The sequence below is a fragment of the Miniopterus schreibersii genome (assembly GCF_964146895.1).
Source record: "Miniopterus schreibersii genome assembly, chromosome: 6".
In the NCBI taxonomy this organism is placed as follows: Eukaryota; Metazoa; Chordata; class Mammalia; order Chiroptera; family Miniopteridae; genus Miniopterus; species Miniopterus schreibersii.
The window spans coordinates 48,641,285-48,662,011 of NC_138107.1; the positions used below are offsets into that span (position 1 = coordinate 48,641,285).

General features: G+C 41.3%; 1 protein-coding gene across 2 annotated transcripts in view; it reads right to left on the bottom strand.

Moving 5' to 3' along the window:
• Window positions 1-16,869: 16,869 nt before the first annotated feature.
• The window catches only part of FBXL4 (F-box and leucine rich repeat protein 4), a 55,735-nt gene continuing 51,877 nt past the window's right edge, over window positions 16,870-20,727 (bottom strand). The window contains exons 8-9 of one of the 2 annotated variants that reach the window (XM_081140770.1): window positions 19,305-19,617; window positions 16,870-17,374 (exon numbers count right to left, since the gene is read on the bottom strand). In XM_081140770.1, coding sequence (XP_080996896.1) covers window positions 17,211-17,374; window positions 19,305-19,617 — 477 coding nt within the window. In that variant the 3' untranslated portion in view covers window positions 16,870-17,210. The remainder of the gene's footprint in view (window positions 17,375-19,304; window positions 19,618-20,727) is intronic. The other variant, XM_081140769.1, reaches the window with a different exon arrangement.

Sequence of the window (20,727 nt, forward strand, 5' to 3'; positions counted from 1 at the left end):
ACCGGGAAGCGCCTCGCCAGGGCAGCGGGCTTGGGAGCCGGGCCTCCTCTGCGCTCCTCTCCCCTGGCAAAGGGAGATCTGCTCGGTTTCTAGGTAAATATTCCACCGGTTCTGCTTTTACTGTTAATATTTAAACTCGGATTATCCCGTCTCTAAATGCGCGTTCCTAACCTTTGCCGGTGGCTGGGATGTAATAAACCCTGGCGGGCCCGGGCTTTCAGCCTCGCGGGGTCTGGTCGGACGCCCCGTGCCCCCTCCCGCCCCACCGGCCCCCGCGCCCGCGCCCTGCGCCCCGCAGTCCGCAGCGGAAAGCCGCACAGCAGTGAAACCAGGGCCTCGCGGCAGCTGAGGTCTGAGCATCCAAGGCGCTGGCAGGCGGGAGGAGGCCGCCCTTCATCCCATCTGAGGAGTCCCCCGGGGCTGCAGATGGGATGGGCCACCCCGCGGCGCCCAGGAGGGGAAAGAGCTCAGCTTCCCTGAGGCAGCGGCCCCCAAAAGGGGGTGGGGGTGGGGAGGTTGGGCGAGGTAGCTTGTGGGGAGCAGATCCTCTCCAAATCTATCTCCCCTCCTCGCAGGCCCCCTTTAAAGGAGGTCACGGCCCCAGTTTGAGAAGCCCAAGAATTTCTGAAGTGAAGAGGAGCGCCTGTGCTCCTTGGCCAGCCTAGTGGTCCCAGATTCTCTTCTAAGAGCTTTCCTCCACTCACACCCTCCTTTCCTTCTAACAAAGTCTCCTTCCTCCACGCACAGACTTGTTATGTAACAAAGTCTCCCAGGCGACTTTAACTGGAGAATAAAGAACACCCCAGCCCCACCCCTCCTCTCCTTTCCCTTCCCTCTTTCCTCGCCGCTCTCGGCCCCCAGCGCATCTGTTCCCCGGGACTGCTGTCCTGGCACCCAAGACGGCCGCAGGCCTAAGCCCAGTAGAACTTGGGCGCCCCACAGTGGCGTCGGCTCGGAATTACTTTTGATTTTACAACCTAATCTGTTCAAATGTTTTCATATCCAGTTCTCCTGCCCCCTCCTCTCCCTCTCTCCTCGCTCTAGGTTTTCCCCCTCAGCTCCTCCTAGACAAATACTTATGAAGGTGACTCCATGCACATGACTCATACAAAGGTTTCTAAACATCCAGGTCTAGGTGGTTCCTGAGTAGGGATCTGAAAATCTTCGAGGGGAAAGACCATACATTCCATACCAGAAAAGTTCCCAAATAAAGGTTAAAAGGAAAGCATAGCTCCTCCAGTCCTTGGTTCCTACAAGTTCGAACTGTGATAGGTAAGTCTTCAGTCTCTCAGAGGAGCCCCAGCTTTTCAGGGAGCATCACAACCAGAATAGCAGGTTAGAAACAAAGTTTCAATAACAGGCAGAATCCTTCATCAGGAAAAAGGGAGCCCAGTGAGTGCTATTTTAATTCATCCCAGGTTCCACCTGTGACTTCTTCCTGTAGAGTAGGTTTGTTCAGTTTTAGGGTTCAAAACTGAGTTTCCAGATATCACTTGAACAGAGACCTATCGTTGGAAAAACTTTCCAGAATAAGGACACCTCCCCTCCCCCCCCCCAAAAAAAAATCTGCCAAAAGTATCAATTCAGCATGTGGAGCTGAACTTTGCTTCCTTCAGAGCCTGGTTAATTAGCCCTGCCCCCACACTATAGGCATTTGCACCTTGAATGGTTTCTCCCTCTACCTTTATCTCACCTCACATGACAAGGAGAGAGGCGAGAACAAGAACCACAGCGCCACCCTGCAGTAGTAATGCAACTGGAAATGGTTTTGCAATCAGAACACCTACATTTATTTGTATACCAGTCCTGCACTTATGTGTGAGCCCCCCGGGGTGGAGTCAGCTGACACCTCCAAATCTCAGTTTCTTCATGTGCAGAATGGGAATATACTGCTTCTTTCCTTCCAATAGGGTTTAAGAAAAGTTCAAGTGAAATAATGCACATGAAAGCACATAAAGGGCAAGTCCAATGTGAAGTGCTGTTGTTGCCAACTCCAGTGGAGGCCTCTGCTGTGACTGTCCAGCAAGAAATGTTTTTAACTTAAAAATAATGATGCAGCCGTATGCCTACCAGCCTGGGGAAAGAGAAATGCTCGCAGGGCCATCTCAATCGCATTATCCAGGAAAGGCACCATGGATTCTGATTAGCTTTAAATCAGGGCTGCCACTGCACGGGATAGTTTGCATTTAGGATATTCAGGCCCTGGCTTGTAGCTAAAACTATCATTAGGGCTTCCTGCGCCTACAGTAGTAATTGCAGCGATGGCAGCGCCGCTGTGGCCAGAGGGTTAGCCCAGTACTCCTCGAACCACTCCATTCCTTCTAACATCTTACAACCTCTCGACGTTTGTAGCGTCCCTCTCTGGGTGTCATTCACAGCAGGCTGCATTAGACGGGAAGCGAATAATGGGATCGTACACTTAAAACCAATCACACACACATAAAGCAACAGCAGCGGCAACGCCACCACTAACCACCAGCGTCTCATCGGGCATCGGTCCAGGCCTCCCACCTGTGGAGAGCTCCAGGGGTCTAAGAAGGCCACATCCAGTCTCTGGGCTTGGAGATACAGTTGGGGTCCAATAGGCGCACGCGACAGCCTGGAGTGGCCCGGTGGGGCGCTGTGGCAGAAGCCGGTCCCCCCCTCTTGGGTACCCTCCGCCACTCAGGGGATCTTGTCCCACTCGGAGCGTCCTTCCAACGCCTTAAGGTCGAGTCCACCGGCCTGGGTGTCCCTGCGCCTCTCCAGCGGAGGAGTGGCTCTGGCCAGTCGTTCCCTTTGCTGGAGACAAGAGGTCCCCTTGGGGCGCCTAGCCGGGGGCGGATAGGGGGTGGGGGAGACAGGTCCTGGGCGTTTTCCCGCAGTGCTGAAGCCAGCGGCCCCTGCGCGGGTGGGGCGCAGGCGACCGGGCAGCTACGCGGGAGTTCCTGCGCGGGCGCCCCGAAGGCTCCGAGGCTCGGGCGGGCCCGGGGCAGCAGAAACGCGGGCGGAGGAAGGGTTAGCCCCGGGCAGCACCAGGGCTGACGTCCCTTTTCTGGTTGGCAACCGGGCCGCTGGGGCTGTGCCAGTTTGTTTTACAAACACGCTGTCTCTCCAGGAGTTCTCCCTGGGGAAGCCAGAGGCGGTCGGAGACTGGAGCCACCGCACCAGCGTAGGCGCAGGGCCCCAGCATTGCGGCCCGCGGGCCCCGGCGGGACAGGGAGCCGGCCCGGCCCGGATTGCCTTGCAGCCTGCGGTCGGCTCCCCGGCGGCCCCAGCCCGCGCTGCACCTGGACGGTTTCCCTCCGACCGCGTGGAGGCCCCAGGGGCTCCCTCCGCCCGGGGTCGGGGCCGGGGGCAGCTCGCCGGGAGCGCGGGTGAGGGAGCGGGACCGCACCTGGACGGCCTCCGAGCTTGCCCATCGGGCAAGAGCCAAGAACACACTGGATGCACCTTCACCTGCTTGTAGGAAAGGCCAGGCCACTAGCCAGAGGACAACAGGACTTCTGCCAAATGCGTGGAGCCCTGAACCAGGAGGTGTGGGCACTGCTCCCCGTAACAAGGCGTTGATAATGCGGGTACATGAACCTGCACAGGCGTTTCCAAAAGGACAGGCCCACATTTAATCCATTAGGATTCCTAGTTGGGATAATCAAAGTTGGAAGGAAAAGGTAATTTAGCATTTCTTTTTTTTTTTTTCTTTTTTTAAGAGAGAGTACTTTGGCAGAAAGAAGAAAGAAGTGGAGCGGGCGCCCTGGGTGGGCGGCGCCCAGCACGCTGCCAGGCGGGACCCGCGGGTGCGGCCCGCGGGGCGGGGGCACAGCCCGCCGGGCGCGAGAGGGCAGCTAAGGCAGCCCGCGCACCGAGCCCGCTGGTAGAGGGTCTTGAAGTTTTAATTAGACTCAAAAGGCAATTAAAGGCCATTGTAGTCCCGGCGTGATCCGCTGAAAATGCTGCTTCAGGACGGGCGCGGGGCAGTGCACCCGAGAGGTCGGGGGAGAAGCTGGGAGGTCAGGCCGAGAGAGGGCGGGGGAGCAGTCCTGGCCCTCAGCGGCCAGGGAAGCGGGGAGACGCGCAGACGCTGGGCCGGGGTGGCTGCAGGGCCGCACAGGAGACGGAAAGGATGGTGAGACCCTGGTTACGTTTGGACAGGGACAGAGGTGATAACAAAAAGAGGACTGTAGAAATTGTGCTGTTTCCCATGTGCCAGCTTCACTAGTTTCTCTGTTTCTGTTTCTCTCTCTCCCTCCCTCCCCCCCCCCCTCTCTCTCTCTCTCTCTCTCTCTCTCTCACACACACACACACACACACACACACACACCCATAAAGCCATCAGGACAGCAGGTTGTCAAGCAACATTTATGTATCTATTGAACCTGCCTGTAAGGCTGACCCTGGTAAAAATCAACTCAATTTCAATTCAGGAAATTGTTATTAAGTACCCATCATGTGCTAGCCCTTTCCTCAATGGTGTTCCTTTACAAAGACGGAGAAAATAGGAGGGGAGAGAAAAGGAACACAAATGAGGCGACCCATTTTTCATGCGAAGTCGGCACTATCCACAGTTCCCAGGAACCTTCAAGCAGGACGGGAGCCAGGCTGCTTGTCACTCCCCAAAGGAGGCCTGCTGGAGCCTTATCACTTATCTTTTCACGCATCTTCTGCCACATGTTGTTATCCACATCTTTATTTGCTTCTAAGGGACTTCAAAGGAAGTCTATTTTAAAGACGTTTAGACACATATTAAACTTTCCTTATTTAATATGTCAACTAAAACTATGAGGGGTTAGGTTTTGGGATAATATATGTGCTTATATAAATACTATTTCCCAATTAAAGTGCAAAAACTCCTCTTAAATATTTCCTAGCCTTCAAAAGATGAGAATGGTCTTTTGAGTTAGGAAAAAAGGAAGGCGATGTGAACAGAGGCCAGTAGAACACAAGTACGTCAATATTCTCTTGAATATGGTGTAAAGTAACTGAGACTGCCTGCTTAAAAGATGGAGCATGAACTGACTTTCGTATAATTTCTCTTTTGTACATCAGATAGTCACCTTACATTGGTTTTAATTTCCACTTCCCATTTTAAATCAAGCTCACCAGGGGACTTTGTGTTTTGTTTTTGTTTGTTTTAAAGCTTCCTAAGTAGTATTCAGAAAATAACTTTTCACCGGAAAATGTTTGTTAGAAATTAATATTTTGGGGATCCTGGGGAAAAATGAGAAACTATTTTCTGCAATATTTGTCAGAATAAGATTTAACCCTAATTAATTAAGGGAATTAAAATTTTCTGGATTCCTTTTGCAAGCATTTTTCTTTTCACATGTAGATGTACTACCACCAGCCCACCCCACGCCCTGCCATATTTTACAAAATGTACCACATAAAAATCCTTTTAGGTGCAACTAAGTGGACTGCAGAGGCTACTGGCTCTGACTTAGAAGATGTACGTGAATAGTGGAGGAGCTGCCGGATGCTACCTATCTCTGTGCTTGTCATTATCGTAATTAATTTGGAAAGAAGAGAAAAAGGTATTATGAAATGGTCCTGCACGGGGGCCGAATTATCAGAATTATCTGTATAGTTAGACAACATTTTAGAAACTAATGAAAAATTATTTATGAGAGAGTCTCAGGTACCATAGATTATAATGGTATCTTAATCAGATAATAAATATGAAGTATAAAATTCTCTTTATAATTTGGCAATATTTCATCTAAAGGAAAATATAACAAATACCTGCTTTCCTACACCATTTGAGAAATAAAACATTGCAATATGTTATTCGCTTCTCCATTATGGCTCCTGAATGGCTTCTCTCTCCCCTACCACAGGTAAGCACCATCGAATGCAAAGGACAGGTGTCTTGGATACACTGCAACACTTTTCAGAATTATACGATGCAACCTATAGGTTCCGAGGCCTGTATAGCTCTTCTAAACCAGTTATGTTTTCAAAAACTGAAGCTCTGTAGAGGAGAGTAAAAGGAAGAATAGATAGTAATTATAACATTTATGTTTTGCCTTTTTCAATATGAGCAAAACCTGTACAATTATCAGCTTAGTTGTGTATATAAGCCAAAGAAAATAGCCTGGCATACGTGTATACGTATAAATAACTGTGTGTCCTATTACCTGCCATTTCAGAAATATTCACTTACGATGAAAAGCATTTCTTTTTCATTGCTAGTACTTTAAGAAGTATTAAATGGTTCAGGAAGGATTCTACTGTATGCATCAAGAGGATACAGAAATAAAAGGCATACTAGTTTTACCCTCCAATAATAAATAAAAACAACAGTGAGGTAGATTGTTTCCAAAGATGGTCACGATAGCCCCTGTTCTGCGATGAGATTTTGTTACTCATGGAGTGGTAGAGTTACTCCCCCTCCCCCACCAGTTCTATACAGGGGTGGGCAAAAGGAGGTTAATAATAATAAATAATACAACAATTCAAGAATAGACTCTGTTTTGTGTACTCACAACTGTAAACCTACTTATGCTCATCCCTGTATAAGCTGGGTTGGTCCTCACTTTGATCAAGAAAATGCAGCCGTAGAAATGACTACATGGCTTTCAAGGCTAAACTTGAAGAGACCTTGAAACTCTATTTTTGCACTAATAGAATCCCTGAGGGAAAGAGAGAGACGTGCCACAACCAACAACCTAGCTGAACCTCCGCCCAGCCAGCCAGCTCGCTGAACGCAGCCAGGTGTGAGCTCCGGCAGGAACAGCGGTGCCCAAACAATCCACAGAAGCACGGGACAGAGAAATCACTGTTGTTTTAAGCCATGCATTTTGAAGTTGTTACAATGCAATAAATAACTGGGGGAAAAAGAATAATATAAAATAGTTTTTGCTATAGGTCTGGCATATTTGCACTGTAAGGTGAAATCGTAAGAAACTGTTCACAAAAGGAAGTCTTACTAGTTCTGCATCGTAATAAAATTTAGTATCTAAAGGTTCTTGGGGTGCCATTCCTGCCCAACTCACAGTCCTCCGAGGTACGTCAAATGTCAATGAGGTACTTTACACTAAATGAAAAATTTCACACGGTCAATCCAAATGACACTGTACTTGTTGCTAAGTGTGTGGGGAACCCTGAGCTACTCTGATATCAGTATAATTTACAATTGTCACAGTTTATAATCCAAGTATACAAATACATACCAATTTCCAACACAACAGAAGCGTATGAATATTATGTGTAAGCCAACTCAATTAGAATTCTTAGGTGGAGAATTCAAAGCTGGAAAGGGTACATAAGAAAGTGCTCTGGCAGTGCTGAATAAAGCGGGAAGGTGTGCTCTGGCTGGAGGACGAGGGACGGGGCCCCTGACAGCAGACACTGGAAAGGACAAGGGGACCTGCCCTTTATAGGAAGTGGGTGAGAAAATGACTTGCTTGTAAGAATATTTTTAAAAATAGTTATGTATGACTAGGGCTCCTTCATTTGCAAGTAACTGAAACTAAATCTAACAGGCTTCACAAACAAACAAAAACAAAAATAGAATTCATTGGATCATGAACCATAAAACTCCTGAAATGACTTGACGCCGGGGACAAATGGCCTCATCAGGACTGAGCCAGGTCATCTTGATCTTGGTCATGTTAGGTTTGTTCTCTGTACTACAAGGTGCCCCAGCTTAAGAGTTCCACTAAGGCCCAGAATTAAGTTTTATTGCCCATCTCTTTAAACAATCAGGGTGTGTGTGTGTGTGTGTGTGTGTACCTGTGTGTAAGGGTTGCAATGCTCTGACTGATCAGTCCTGAGTTCACATGCCAGCTTTCAAAACCAAGGAATCAGCTCCATCCAAACCATGTGTCCTGAGAGTTTGAGGGGCGTATTTCCCCAAAGAAAGTCGGGGCGGCAGTTCAAGAAAGGTTAAAAGGTGGCTTAAAAAATAAAAATAAATTTAAATAGAAAAATATGTCTACTACAATTAATGTACTTTTAATATAGTAATGCTTATATTTTACACACCTTTAGTCTAAGAACTAAAAGTAAAGGTACTTGGAAAACCTTTTCTATCTTGACTTAGCAACTGAAAGAAATAGGTTTTATCAATATTTAAATGAGTTACAAAAGTGAAGATTGTTGGTCTCAACCTACAGTTCCCTTATATTTTACTGTAGAGGTAATAGACCTTTATAGAAAACTACTCCTAGAAGATTAAAGATTTCATCTAAAAAATGTACTTATTTGAAATTCCACAACATTCTTAATGAAAAAAATATTATCTGCATAATTACATTAAATGGCTTCTGGAATACATTACCACTAATGATGCTAATAGAGTTAGTCCAGATGCAAACTATAAAAACATCCATTATCTTTTGTCCTTGAAGGAACTTCAAAAATTGCTTTTTTTCCCCTTGTAGGAAGACTACTAATGCTATACACTAATTCTTGTATGTTGTTTTGTAAACTGTTCTACAGAGCCTCAATATCTCACAGCAGTTTCTGAAATGATTCAGAAAGTGTATCATATAATTTTGTACTTTTTTCTGTGGCCTAATTTCATATGTAATTGATTGAATCTAGTAGCCAACATATTTAAATATTTTAATTTTTCTTCTTAGCTTGTAGTCAGCCTACAGAGATTAGGTAGCATCATGAACAACAAAAACATTTTGTACTATTTTATAAGAAATAAATGAAGTTACCATTATTGGTAATACATAAAGTTGAAAATAGGTTTCATTGTACATCAGTGTTGTTGACTAATAGAATTTACAAAAATTGTCTGCAGTGATAAAGTATTTAATTGAAATATTCTGAGTCTCAGGGTCACAAAAAAGCAAAAGCCCTATAAAAGTGATGTAAAAAAACAAAGCAAATGCTTGAAAGGTGGGTAACAAGATGTTGATAGAAAAGTCTCACTTAGAGCTCAATAAATGACTAGATCTCTCCAATAACATATATGTAATACAAATTTCTGCTAGCGTTTATAAAATGTTTTTAATCCAGTTAATAACATTTCTTTATTTCCTTTATAGTAGGTTACAAGCGTTTTCGACCTTGTTGGGAAGTGTATTAGGGTTCTCGAGGGAAACAGAACCTATAGGATGTGTATGTACGCATGTATACATACAGATTTATAAAATATTATAAGGAATTGGCTCATGGGATTATGGAGGTTGGTAAATCCAAAATCTGCAAGGTAGGCTGATAGATTGAAGACCCAGAAGAGCTCAATGTTCCTTTGAGTCCAGAGGCAGTCTGATAGTACCAGGAAGAACCAATGTTTCAGACGATATCTTAACAGGGTCTGCTGGAAAATTCTCTCTGCTGGAGGGAGGCCAAGCATTTTGTTCTATTCTGGCCATCAACTGATTGGGTAAGGCCCACCTACACTGGGGGTTGGCATTCTCTTTTACTTGAAGTCCACCAATTTAAATGTTAATCTCATCCAAGCACCGAATACACCCAGAATAATGTTTGATCAAATATCTGGGCACTCTGTGGAACCAAGTTGACTCATAAAGTTAACCATCTCAAGTACACCCTTGTCAACTGGGCATCCATACACATATCCTGAATCCCATATGCTATTAACCCCCAATAATCTCCATTATTTCCAAATAAAATAAGAGGGTCATAATTTCACCTAAGATACAACTATTCTGCATACAACCAAAAATGCACTAACCTTTTCGAAACCCAGAAGAGGGTGCAAAAAACTCTCAGATGATGTTTACTCTTTTTTTTTTAAAGTCTTTTTTTATTGATACTTTTAGAGAGAGAGGAAGGGAGAGGAAGAGAACACCCATGTAAGAGTGAAACTTCGATCAGCTGCCTCCTGCATGCCCCCTACTGGGGATCGAGCCCTCAAAGGGGGCATGTGCCCTGACTGGGACGGTGCCCAAACCACTGAGCCACACCGGCCAGGGCTGTTTACTCTTCTTGATGTTTACTCTCCTTAGTGTGATGGAAAGTTAACAATACTTAAACACTAAATGTCACTGTATGTCATTACATTTGATTTACATGACAAGGAGATAAAAGGGGGAAGATGACTAAGATATTTGCTAAACAAACACATTCCTAACAGAATAAGGGGTCCATACCCATGAGAATCACAGCCCGGTTCTGTAACTGGCCACATGACCGTAGCTGGTGCTCGTGACTACCTTCTTCCACTGCCTCGTCCACATTCCCCCTGCCTTTAGCAAACGCCTCTGCTGGGCCCAGTTCCTACCTGGTGAGATGACCCAGATCTTCCCTCCTGACAGTCCACTGGCACAAAGGGCTTTTCTAGGCACCAGGCCAGGCAGTAAGTAACAAGCAGGGAAGTCGAGGCCAGGGAAGAGAAAATGCTCAAATAAGTGCAGTTTTAATGTGGTTTAATCTTATTGTACTAAAGAAGTTGTGAACATTGCAACAGCTACTTTTTCCCTTTAGTTTTCAAAGTGCTTTGGGCCTATTGTCTAAATAACCTCAGTTCTGATCCAGTCAGGCATGTTTTTATGGCATAAAAGCCTCTGCCAGTACACAAGTTGGTGTTAGAGGGCATGTATCAGAGGATGCTGAGGAATAAATTATCCTTTAGCTTTTTCAATCAAGAAGATTTCTAGTTTTCAGAGGAAATCTCAAATGCTATTCCTTACTCAAACACCTGCCTCATACATGTATCACAAAAGGTAAGTGCTCTGTTTCATGGGGATGTAAATCTGGTTCCTTCCACCAACACTGAATTCATAGTTGGAGTTTCATATCTCAGTTAAGTAATTAAAACTTGTTGAAATAAAATATTAACTTTAAATCACCATAATTTGAAAAAAAGTATCACACATAATTTAAAAATAGACTAGAAAAAGATGGAAAGAAAAGAGTTTGCAAAAGGTATGATAAATCTGAAAGTAATAAATTGACTTTCAAAGTAGATAAAAAATTAAAAGGAAATAAAACTGCCTTTAAAAACAGTGATATTTGGGAAAATCTTTTTATTTTCCAAAAAGTGAAATACAAAGAGTGAAGATCCTTCTAAAGTTTCTGAACCAACCTATTAAGTAGGTTTATATTCTGAAGCCTATTATTTATTATTAAACTAGGTTTATATATTTCTTTTTTAAAAATTAAGATATTTCCTTTCAAATTATTTTGACATACTTTGGCTACTCAGAGTAAGTTCAAATATTTGTGGTACCTGGGTTATTATTGTTTAGAATTATCTTTTCCCAACACCTTTGGCTATGACTTATCATGGCTCCCTGTATGAAGAGTGGTTTTCTTGTTGCTCAGTGGCTAGGCGTGGCCACATGACTTGCTTTGGCCGTCAGAATGTGAACAGGCCAGGTGAGGAGTATATTCGCTTAAACACCGTTAGGTCCATATCACATTGCTATCTATTCTCTTGCATCTGCCCCTGCCACTGGAAGGGCAAAACCTAGGAAGGACCTTCTCTTTCAGCCTGGGCACTGGATGGAGCAGACCTGAACCTGACCCACAGCCTGGAGGACAGCCACAGCCACCAACCTACAACAGCCAACATGCCCCATGAGTGAGAAATACATGTTATTGAAAGTCACTGAAATTTTGGAGGTTATTCATTGCAACCTGGTAAAAGCTAATTCATAAATGCTCTCAAATCTGGACCAAAAATCTGGTACCTGAGCCAGAGAGATACCAAAATTTAAAATCCTGAGGTCCCCAAGCCAAGAATCTTTGTTATAAAGATGTGTAAGTATCTTATCAATGTGTCTGTATAAACATTAGTGACAGAATGTTTTTAATGCGGTTTAGAGTTTGGTATACGACAGGTACATATTTGAGTTATGGTCATTGCATTTGGAAAATAGATGTAATGAATCTACATGACAATTTTATAATGTAAAATTGTACCAGTGTGCAGAAAGGAAATGTTACAATTTATCTGGGGATGTAATTTTGAAGTCCATGGAAATATATGGAACTGTGTTTTAAAATTAGAATCCCACAAACACACAATGCTTTATCAATTTATATGACCAATGTCAGAATTACATCAAAAATAATTTGCTTCTCATTAGGTTTTTCAAAGTTTTCCTTCTTATTATTCTTAAATGTTCTACTAATGATTATTGGCTATTTGTTTAGGGAAATCTATTTTAATTTTATTCTTTTAATGTATTCAGTGGCAAGGAAGAATTTCATATGATTCTGAAGGACAACTTGACTATAGATAACACCAACTCTAGGGGAAATCTGGCTATAGATTATTATGCCTATTTTTCAGGAATTAGGAGATCAGCGTTTAATAATTTCATCTGGTAGTGGTGAGCTAGAGCCAGTTCCTATCAACTCAAAAGAGCAAAGTGTGTGCATTTCATTCCAACTCAGCACTGGCTGACTTCACTTTGGAAGCCTGGAAACCTGAAAGCAATCGTGGTGGGAAAATTTACACGACAGTAATTGGAAGGTGCTACAAATCAGGGCTTTTACCTCCACCAGAGAGTTGGCAGTTAAACATTTCTCCATGTACTAGGCTTAAAAATTCACCTTCTTTAACATTTGGTACTTTAATATTCAAAGTATAAAAAAATAGATGGCCTAGTTTGATTTATGAGGGAGCATTTAAGGCTACAGACTTAAAGCTGAGGCTAGTGGCTTCTGGCAGAGGCTGAGGACTAAAGGCACTGAGAAATGAGGCCTGGCGCCACTCCAGGAACACTGCTCTGCTCAGAGTCTAGGCACTGGTTAAGCTGATGTGCCTACAGCAGGAAATGAGACCTTGACTCTGCCAGGAGTGTTCATAGATGGGAAATCAGAAGACATTTTGAACGACAGAAGCAAAACAGTAGTCATAGTTGAATACTGTCTCTCTTCTCTGGGTAGTTACACATGCGTGACACAATGCTGACAAACTGTAAGGATACATATGATAGGTACACACACTTTAAGGTCTTTCAGTTTTTCTCATTATAAGGACTTATAAACAGTTTAGGTTTTACTGGGTAGATTTATTTTTAGGACTTTTAAACAAAATAAACAGGGCTTCAACACTATCAGTTCTTTATTTGGCATATCTATCAGCAAAAACATCTCAAGTAAGAAAAATGGCGAGCCAGTCTTTGTTTGTATTAATAATTTTCTAGCTTTTGTTGTAATCTTAGCAGCAATATCTATTCTATAGAACATATTGCAGAAATAGAATTTCCCCCTAAAAAAAGTTTAACTAAATTAAACACATATTTATTTGAGAGACTGAAATAAATATGTATATGTATATATGTGACTACACATAGAACAGGATTCACATAAAAGTATTCATTGGGAAGAAATGATTCTTGTAATAAATTACTACCTTCCTTCATTCATACACTTAAGGAAAATGAATGCTAGTAGTAAATTGTGTTACTATACCCATTTTTAAAAATTACATATTAAACAAATTTAAAATAGTCACTGATAAGAAATTAATTTAACATTTCTACTTTTAAAAATTAACACACAATTAATTTATTAGAATAGTTTATGGACTAGCACAGCATATAAATATTAAATAAAGCAACTTGAGAGTAGAATCCTATATACAGATATTAAAAATCATCAGATGGTACAGCAGTTCCTTTAGGCATTCCCAATAACTAGACATGGTTCACATTTCACAGAAAAGTAAACACAAAGTCTAAAAGTCTAATATAAGAATAAAATTTGAGTTAGAAATTATGAACCCAAAAGAGTAATCATGCTCAGAAATATTTTTTTAAATTACATCACCAAAGTACTAGTCAACTTCCTAATCTTCATCTTAATAAATTAAAAATCTTTGTTAGAAACAAATTACAATGCATACTCTTTAGCAAGTATATTAAAAGTCACTGTAGTGAATACCTTCCATAATATACCATATAATGCTTCTTAGCAGCATTTTCCAAACTATGCTCTGAGGAAGTGAAGTTTTCAAAAACTGGTGACAGGCATTCCACCAAAAGCTGGGAACCACTATGGACCTTGGCTCATCCCACCGTCAGTGTCCACTAGATATTAGCAGTTCTGAAGTGCAGCAGTAAAGAAGCCTGCCTGATGTTGCTGAGGCCATTGTATCCCATGCTTATTTCACCACAGAATTTTTTCTTGGCACATAACAGTTTTTGAAATTTGCTCTGTGGTTACTGATAAGCATTCTGTAAACCACCCCCCCACCCCACCCCAATCTGTGCCTAGCACACAGATGCCAATACTTATTTGTTGTCAATACATATATTGGACTAAATAGATGGATGGCTGTCTCTCATCTGTTGTCATTTATTCCATTCTAGTTCACCAAAAGTCATCTGGGCATGACTAAGAACTGTGGGACAACTTAGGAGCTAATTAGCAATGAAGGAACTGGCTTCTACAAAAAGCAAATAAATAACAGTACATGATACCTCACAAGTAAAAGTAGGAAAACACTGTATCAAACTTTGGTTTTATGTGACAAACCAAACTTTAAGTCAATAAAACCCATTTGGCGGAACTACAGAGAAAAATAGAAGTAACAGTGTGAACTCAGCTTATGGTTTCATTGCAGACTTGTGTGACTTTAGAGTTTAAAATGCACCTGAGCTGATGTCCTTTCATAGCATGAGGATGGACTGTTAGTGTTAGTGTTAGATGACGCCTCATCTTCCAGGCTTATCCCGCATTTCACAGAGGCCGCGACACAAACCTCTCTACCCAAACCTTCCATCGTATACAGCAGTGTACTGACATGGTCAGTTTTGAAAGTGAGCTAACGAGATACTCAAGCTTATCTTATTACCCTAAAGTACAGAATAATACAAACAATAAAACCATTAGATACCAAACAGCATTTTTATACAAATAAAATTTAAAACATCTCAGTTGTCTGTTTAGCTTCTCATTTGTAACAGAAAGAACTACCTACTCAATTTACTGATCATAGGACTGGTTTGCTTTTAAATTTTTCTTTAAAAATTGTATAGCTAAGACTTCACTAATTTACTAAATACATTGATAATCATCTTCCTCTTAAAATGTTATAATTACCTTTTTCCTTCCTTTTTTAAAAATGTTTTTATTAATTTTAGAGAGAGAGGAAGGGAAAGGGAGAGTGAGAAGAAGAGAGAGAGAAAGAGAGACAGACATCGATGTCAGAGAAACAAGGGGAGGGCCGGGAATCGAACCGCTGACCCTTCAGTACCTGGAAGGATGTTCAACCAACTGAACCACACTGGCCAGGGCACCTTTTTCCTTCCAAACTAGTAACAGTATTCACATGTATTAAAATTTAAGCCAGTAATTCATTTATAGGCAAAAACCTTAAGCATTATTTCCACTGTGCCAAAAGAAAAATCTTGGCCTCTAGCTGTATTTATAAAAAATATATAATAAATCATTATCTCTGATTAAAGTAATTTATCTCTTTTACCTTTTGACTTCTAGCTATTGCAGCCAATCATCACCCCGTTTGTTTATTGACATTAATGTACTGCTAGAGAACTAGGCTCTACGAATAAAATGAGAGCGGCTAAACAGTGATTTGGCAACAGCTAATATTCTGTTAAGGGTCACTGACGAAATTTTCATAGTGGTTATAAAAAAGCGCTCTCCTGAAGTACCAATATTAAATGTGCTAAACTGGGGGCAACTGGATGCAACACTGATAAATGTGTGATAAATGGCTTTTAAAATTAAAATTACCCTATCGATAATAGCAACCTTTTAATACCTTAAAGTAAAAAATGAAAAGCCAAACATTCATTATGTAATTTTTATTGACTCCTGGTCACTATTATTACACTTGCAAATATGAGTTTTTGGTCTTAATTCCTAGAAAACCCAAAAAAGTAAAAATACTTCCACAAAGAAATCAGTTTTCTTTCTTACATATTGGTTCAAAGCTAATCAATACAAAGAAAGGGAAAAATATTAACTGTCTAAATGTTTTCTGCTACAGATTGTATATTTTTTAGGGTCTTATTTCAAGCAATTTAAATGGAAAGGATACTATAATTATGCTCACAGAGTCGGGGACATGTCCTTATTACTAGCCACTGGGAAGATGATTTATCTTACCAAAATGCTAAGATAAATAATTATAAAAAAAATTAAGTCAGTTGACAATGCTAGTAACAATGGGTCATTTGGCTTCAAATTTTAATGGATAGTTTGTATGTTCTCTCTTGTTAAGGAAACCCTGGTTGGTACATTGTTGGTGGGAATGTAAATTGGTTCAGCCATTATGAAAAACATTATGGAGGTTCCTCAAAAAATTAAAACTAAAAATACCATATGATCCAGCAATCCCACTTCTGGGTATACATATATAAAAATTTTTTAAATCAGGACCTCAAAGAGATATCTGCACTCCCACATTCATTTCAGTATTATTTGCAATAGCCAAGATCTGTAAATAACCTAAATGTCTGTCAACAGATGAGTGGATCAAGAAAATGTATGTGGGGTGTGGCTGTGTGGAGCTAAACAGTGTTTATATGTGAAACATACTTATGTAATTTTTATGGCAACTAATATTGTTTGAATTATGAAGTAACACAGAACGGCTTCATATGCTTCCTGTGCTACCAACAGGCTAAGACAATAAGCGAGATCTCCACTCTCACATAAACTTGCAACAGATGTTCTGAGCTCTGAGCTCAAACTATAGGTCTAAAGGATTTTTTGGACCCTGATACAAATATAAAGGAAATTTCCATTTTCCAAAATCCATTCAGTTGTGTAGTCAAGGAGCCTCCATCTAACCTTCAGTTGGAAGTGATTAGGCTGTAATGTAATACATGCTAAAAGGAAATGATCGAGAGAAGAAGGGATCTACTGGAATTCTTTCTATCACTGCCTTCCAGTGATAAACATGCCCAGTGAGAATCATATTGTCATGGATCAACATATGCACATGGTGATGCCTATCTGTACTTCAGAATAGTTTATATATATATTTTTAAAATATATCTTTATTGATTTCAGAGAGAGGAAGGGAGAGGGAGAGAGAGAGATAGAAACATCAATGATGAGAGAGTCACTGATTGGCTGCAGCCCACAACCCGGGCGTGTGCCCTGACCGGGAATCGAACCCCGATCGCCTGGATCCTAGGTCAATGCTCAACCGTTGAGCCACGCCTGGCTGGGCAGAATAGTTCATATTTTTCTTTAAAATCTACGAATATTTTAATGGGTTAAGACATTCCCACCATTATAAAAACCACACAAAACAAGAAACAAAACCATTCCTAAAATACAACCCTACAAAAGCACATTAATTTTATTATAGAATATATATAAAGTCACTGAGTAAAGCTCTTTTTTATGAACACTTTTGGAAAGCTCCCATTGAACTCTAGCACGGCTCTATTATCTATCTGAGAGCAGAAGGACACATCAAGTAAGGAGAGATCTTTGCATGATTCCAGGAGTTTTCTTAAGGATGCTGGACTTACCATTCTTGTTCCTGTTCAAAAAAACAAAACCACATAAAACACTTTAAATATAATATTTATATAATGTTCTGATAGAGTCCTTTTATTATGGTTTAAAATACACTTAAATTGCCTTTTAAAAATTAAAAACATTTCTTAGAACATTGCATATGGGAACAATCCTGAAAACAAATGCAAACTGAATTTTCCCAGCCCATTTGACATCAAATGTCAATACTCTACCCTCTCTCTTCACCCCTACATCCTGTCCCTTCAGTCAGCTTCTCCAGACTTTCCTGTTCCTATCACCCCAGTTTAAAAGTGTTTGAATCTCTTTCTCCTCAATCCATGGGTCAAATCGGTCAGCGATGCTTACGCTGATTCAACCTCCAGTTCCACGCCGTGCAGTTACTGAGCAACTTCCCTGTAGAAACTTGTTTCAAGCACTAGAGATGCAAGGAACTCAGTGACCAGAGTTGAAAGCTATTAGCTACAACACAACTTGATAAGTTTTACTGTAAGTGGTGAGTATAAAATGGCAGTACTGGAAGACAGGTCATGGGTGATGAGTACTATTTAGTCCATTTTAAATCTGAAGTGATTATGGGATGTTCAGATGGAAGCTAAATTATCACTAGGCTCTAAGATGTCATCTGTTAGAACAATACCTTTCTTGCTTAACTATAGCTTTACGGTGGGGACGGGGTTCACAACTGTATAACATAATATATCTACTGGGATAGGGATTGAAGTTTCTGAAATGTTAATCTATGCTTTTTCTCTGAGAACTCCTTTCTACTGCCCTCCCTGATATGGGCTGCGGAAGCTGTAACTATACTGCCACAACTCCCTGAACGAGGAAAGTTAAGAAAAACGTAACCTAGATGAAGGATCTAGCCCAAAGTGTGCATATAATAGGCAAGAATTTCTGCCTGGAAGTAGCTTGAATAAATAACATGGAACTATGTAAGAAACATCTATGAATGTATCATAAACCTGAGCTGTGAAGAGATTTTAACTAAAACCACAAAAACAGGTGTTGAAAATCTTCAGGCTTTCCTTTTGTTGAATGTTTAATAAAGAGGAAAAAATATAATTAAACTTCATGGACTGATCTCTTAGTACAGATTACCAGATAACACAGTGCCAGCCCTATGTGGGACAACTGTGGCACTGCTAGTACTTCTGTCTAAAGGAAGTAAGAAGTAACAAAAACTCACAGGGTTCGCGGCTGAGAAATTGAAATAAGGACACAAAAAATCCCAGAACTTGCCCAGCTGGGCGTGGCTCAGCCGTTGAGCGTCAACCTGGGATCCAGGCGAACGGGGTTCGATTCCCGGTCAGGGCACATGCCCGGGTTGCGGGCTCGATCCCCAGTTGGGGGTGTGCAGGAGGCAGCCGATCAATGACTCTCTCATCACTGATGTTTCTCTCTCCCTCTCCTTTCCTCTCTCTGAAATGAATAAAGATATATTTTTTAAAAAAATCCCAGAACTAAAGGATTTTCATTAGGGATAGAGGTTTTATAATATTTCTTAATCAAGAATTCAACATCAAGAAGATTATATATATATATATATATATATATATATATATATATATATATATATATTGGAATTCATTAGACAAATGGATTAATTTCTTAAATGTCCTTAATAAAAATGGAGAATACAGCTCATATAAATTCTCACTCCTCTTGCTAGACCAAGAATTAATGGTTATTTAGAGCTTTCTGATGGGTTCAACGATAAAATTCTGTTATTGTCCTCACTCTTTTACTCAAGTACAGATATAATTCCTCTCCATATCACTTAACCTATCTTGCACTTCCTCTCAAATCAAGCAGTCTTATCCGGACAAAATTTTTATTGTATCCAATAAGTTGTTTTTTTTCTTTGCAAAAAGTCTGACATTAGTTCTTATGTCAGGGCTTTAAAACAAATTTATATATTGTATCCTTACCTAGTATGTCCAGTTGCCGCAACCTGGTACAATTGCATGCCAGTTCCTCAATGTCTGTGTCACACACAGACCTGTTGGCTGTAAGAAAGAGTTTTTGCAAGTTTGGGAGCTGGCGAGCCAGCCTGGCGAAGCAGCCAGTGCTGCTCTGCAGAGTAGGGCACCAGCCGAGGTCCAGTTCCTCCAGAAGCGGACACCCGGCCGCCAGCTCTGCTATCCCATTCTCAGTGATGTTCTTACACCTCCACAGATCCAGGGTACGCAGCTTCTTACATTTGGCTCCTATCATGCTGGCGATCACATCATAGTCTTCAATCTGGAAATCAAATCATAACAGTCTTTCATACATTATGCTCAGAAATACGAACATTCTTAATGTTCGTTAAAACGTTGTAAATCATCTCCTATTGTTTGCTTCCGTGTAAAACATACCCACATTCTCATTGGTACAGATCTGCCCACTCATCTCACAGACCTGCAACTGCCTCATAAGACAGCAAGAGTAATCACTTACTTAAAAACCTATTTAACAGGACTCCAGACAGAGGACGTTAATGAATGAAATCCCAGAGCAGTCTGAAACCCTCAGTCTCTCATGAAAATTTGAGGATTCCATGTTGTTCCCATATGCCTCGCATTTTGACCTTGATGCTGCTACTCCCTGACAAGACCTAGCTTCTTCTATTTTAAATATACTTAATCAACTTTGGTACATATATAAGAGCTCCCTGATAAAGGTGTACTCTTTACTAGGCTCTAAAACAGTATGTGAATATGCTGACAGTAATAATAAGGATATTGGTTCGGGTAAAATGAGGCATTTGGGGATTGCATATACAATACAAAAATAATTTAGATTACAATATGTTAATCATTCTCAGTTACAGGAGGTGCCCAATGATTTAGCTCAAGATCCCAGGATAAGCCTTTACTAACCAAGGATTAAACATTTAAGCTCATGGGCTTTACATGTTTTAATAATGTTTCTTTAAACAGGTTCTTAAATGTTAAGAGGCTCATTTGATTTTGTTATAATCAGGTATCAAAATTATCACCAGGAGTCAAAAGGAATCAAAATAGCAAACACTTCCAGATTGTTTCCTTTTATTTCGCTGTTCAATCACATTCTCTACTACTATGGGCCAGCACCACTCCAGACACTAGGAACAACAGTGAACCGACAGACAGACTGTTCACATTTCTGGGGAAGACATACAGACAAATAAATGAGCAAAATAAATTCAGAGAGTGGCGGTGTGAAGATAATAAGACAGGGTGATGTGATGTGAGAGTAGTCAGAGTGTCAGGAGCTGAGGAGGGGCAAGGTGTTTGCCGGGAGCTCCAGGGTGAGTCCAGTGAACAGACAGAACTGAGATCAGTGTAGGCCTGGGTAGTGAGGGACAGGACAGGACAGGCTGTAAGCGCA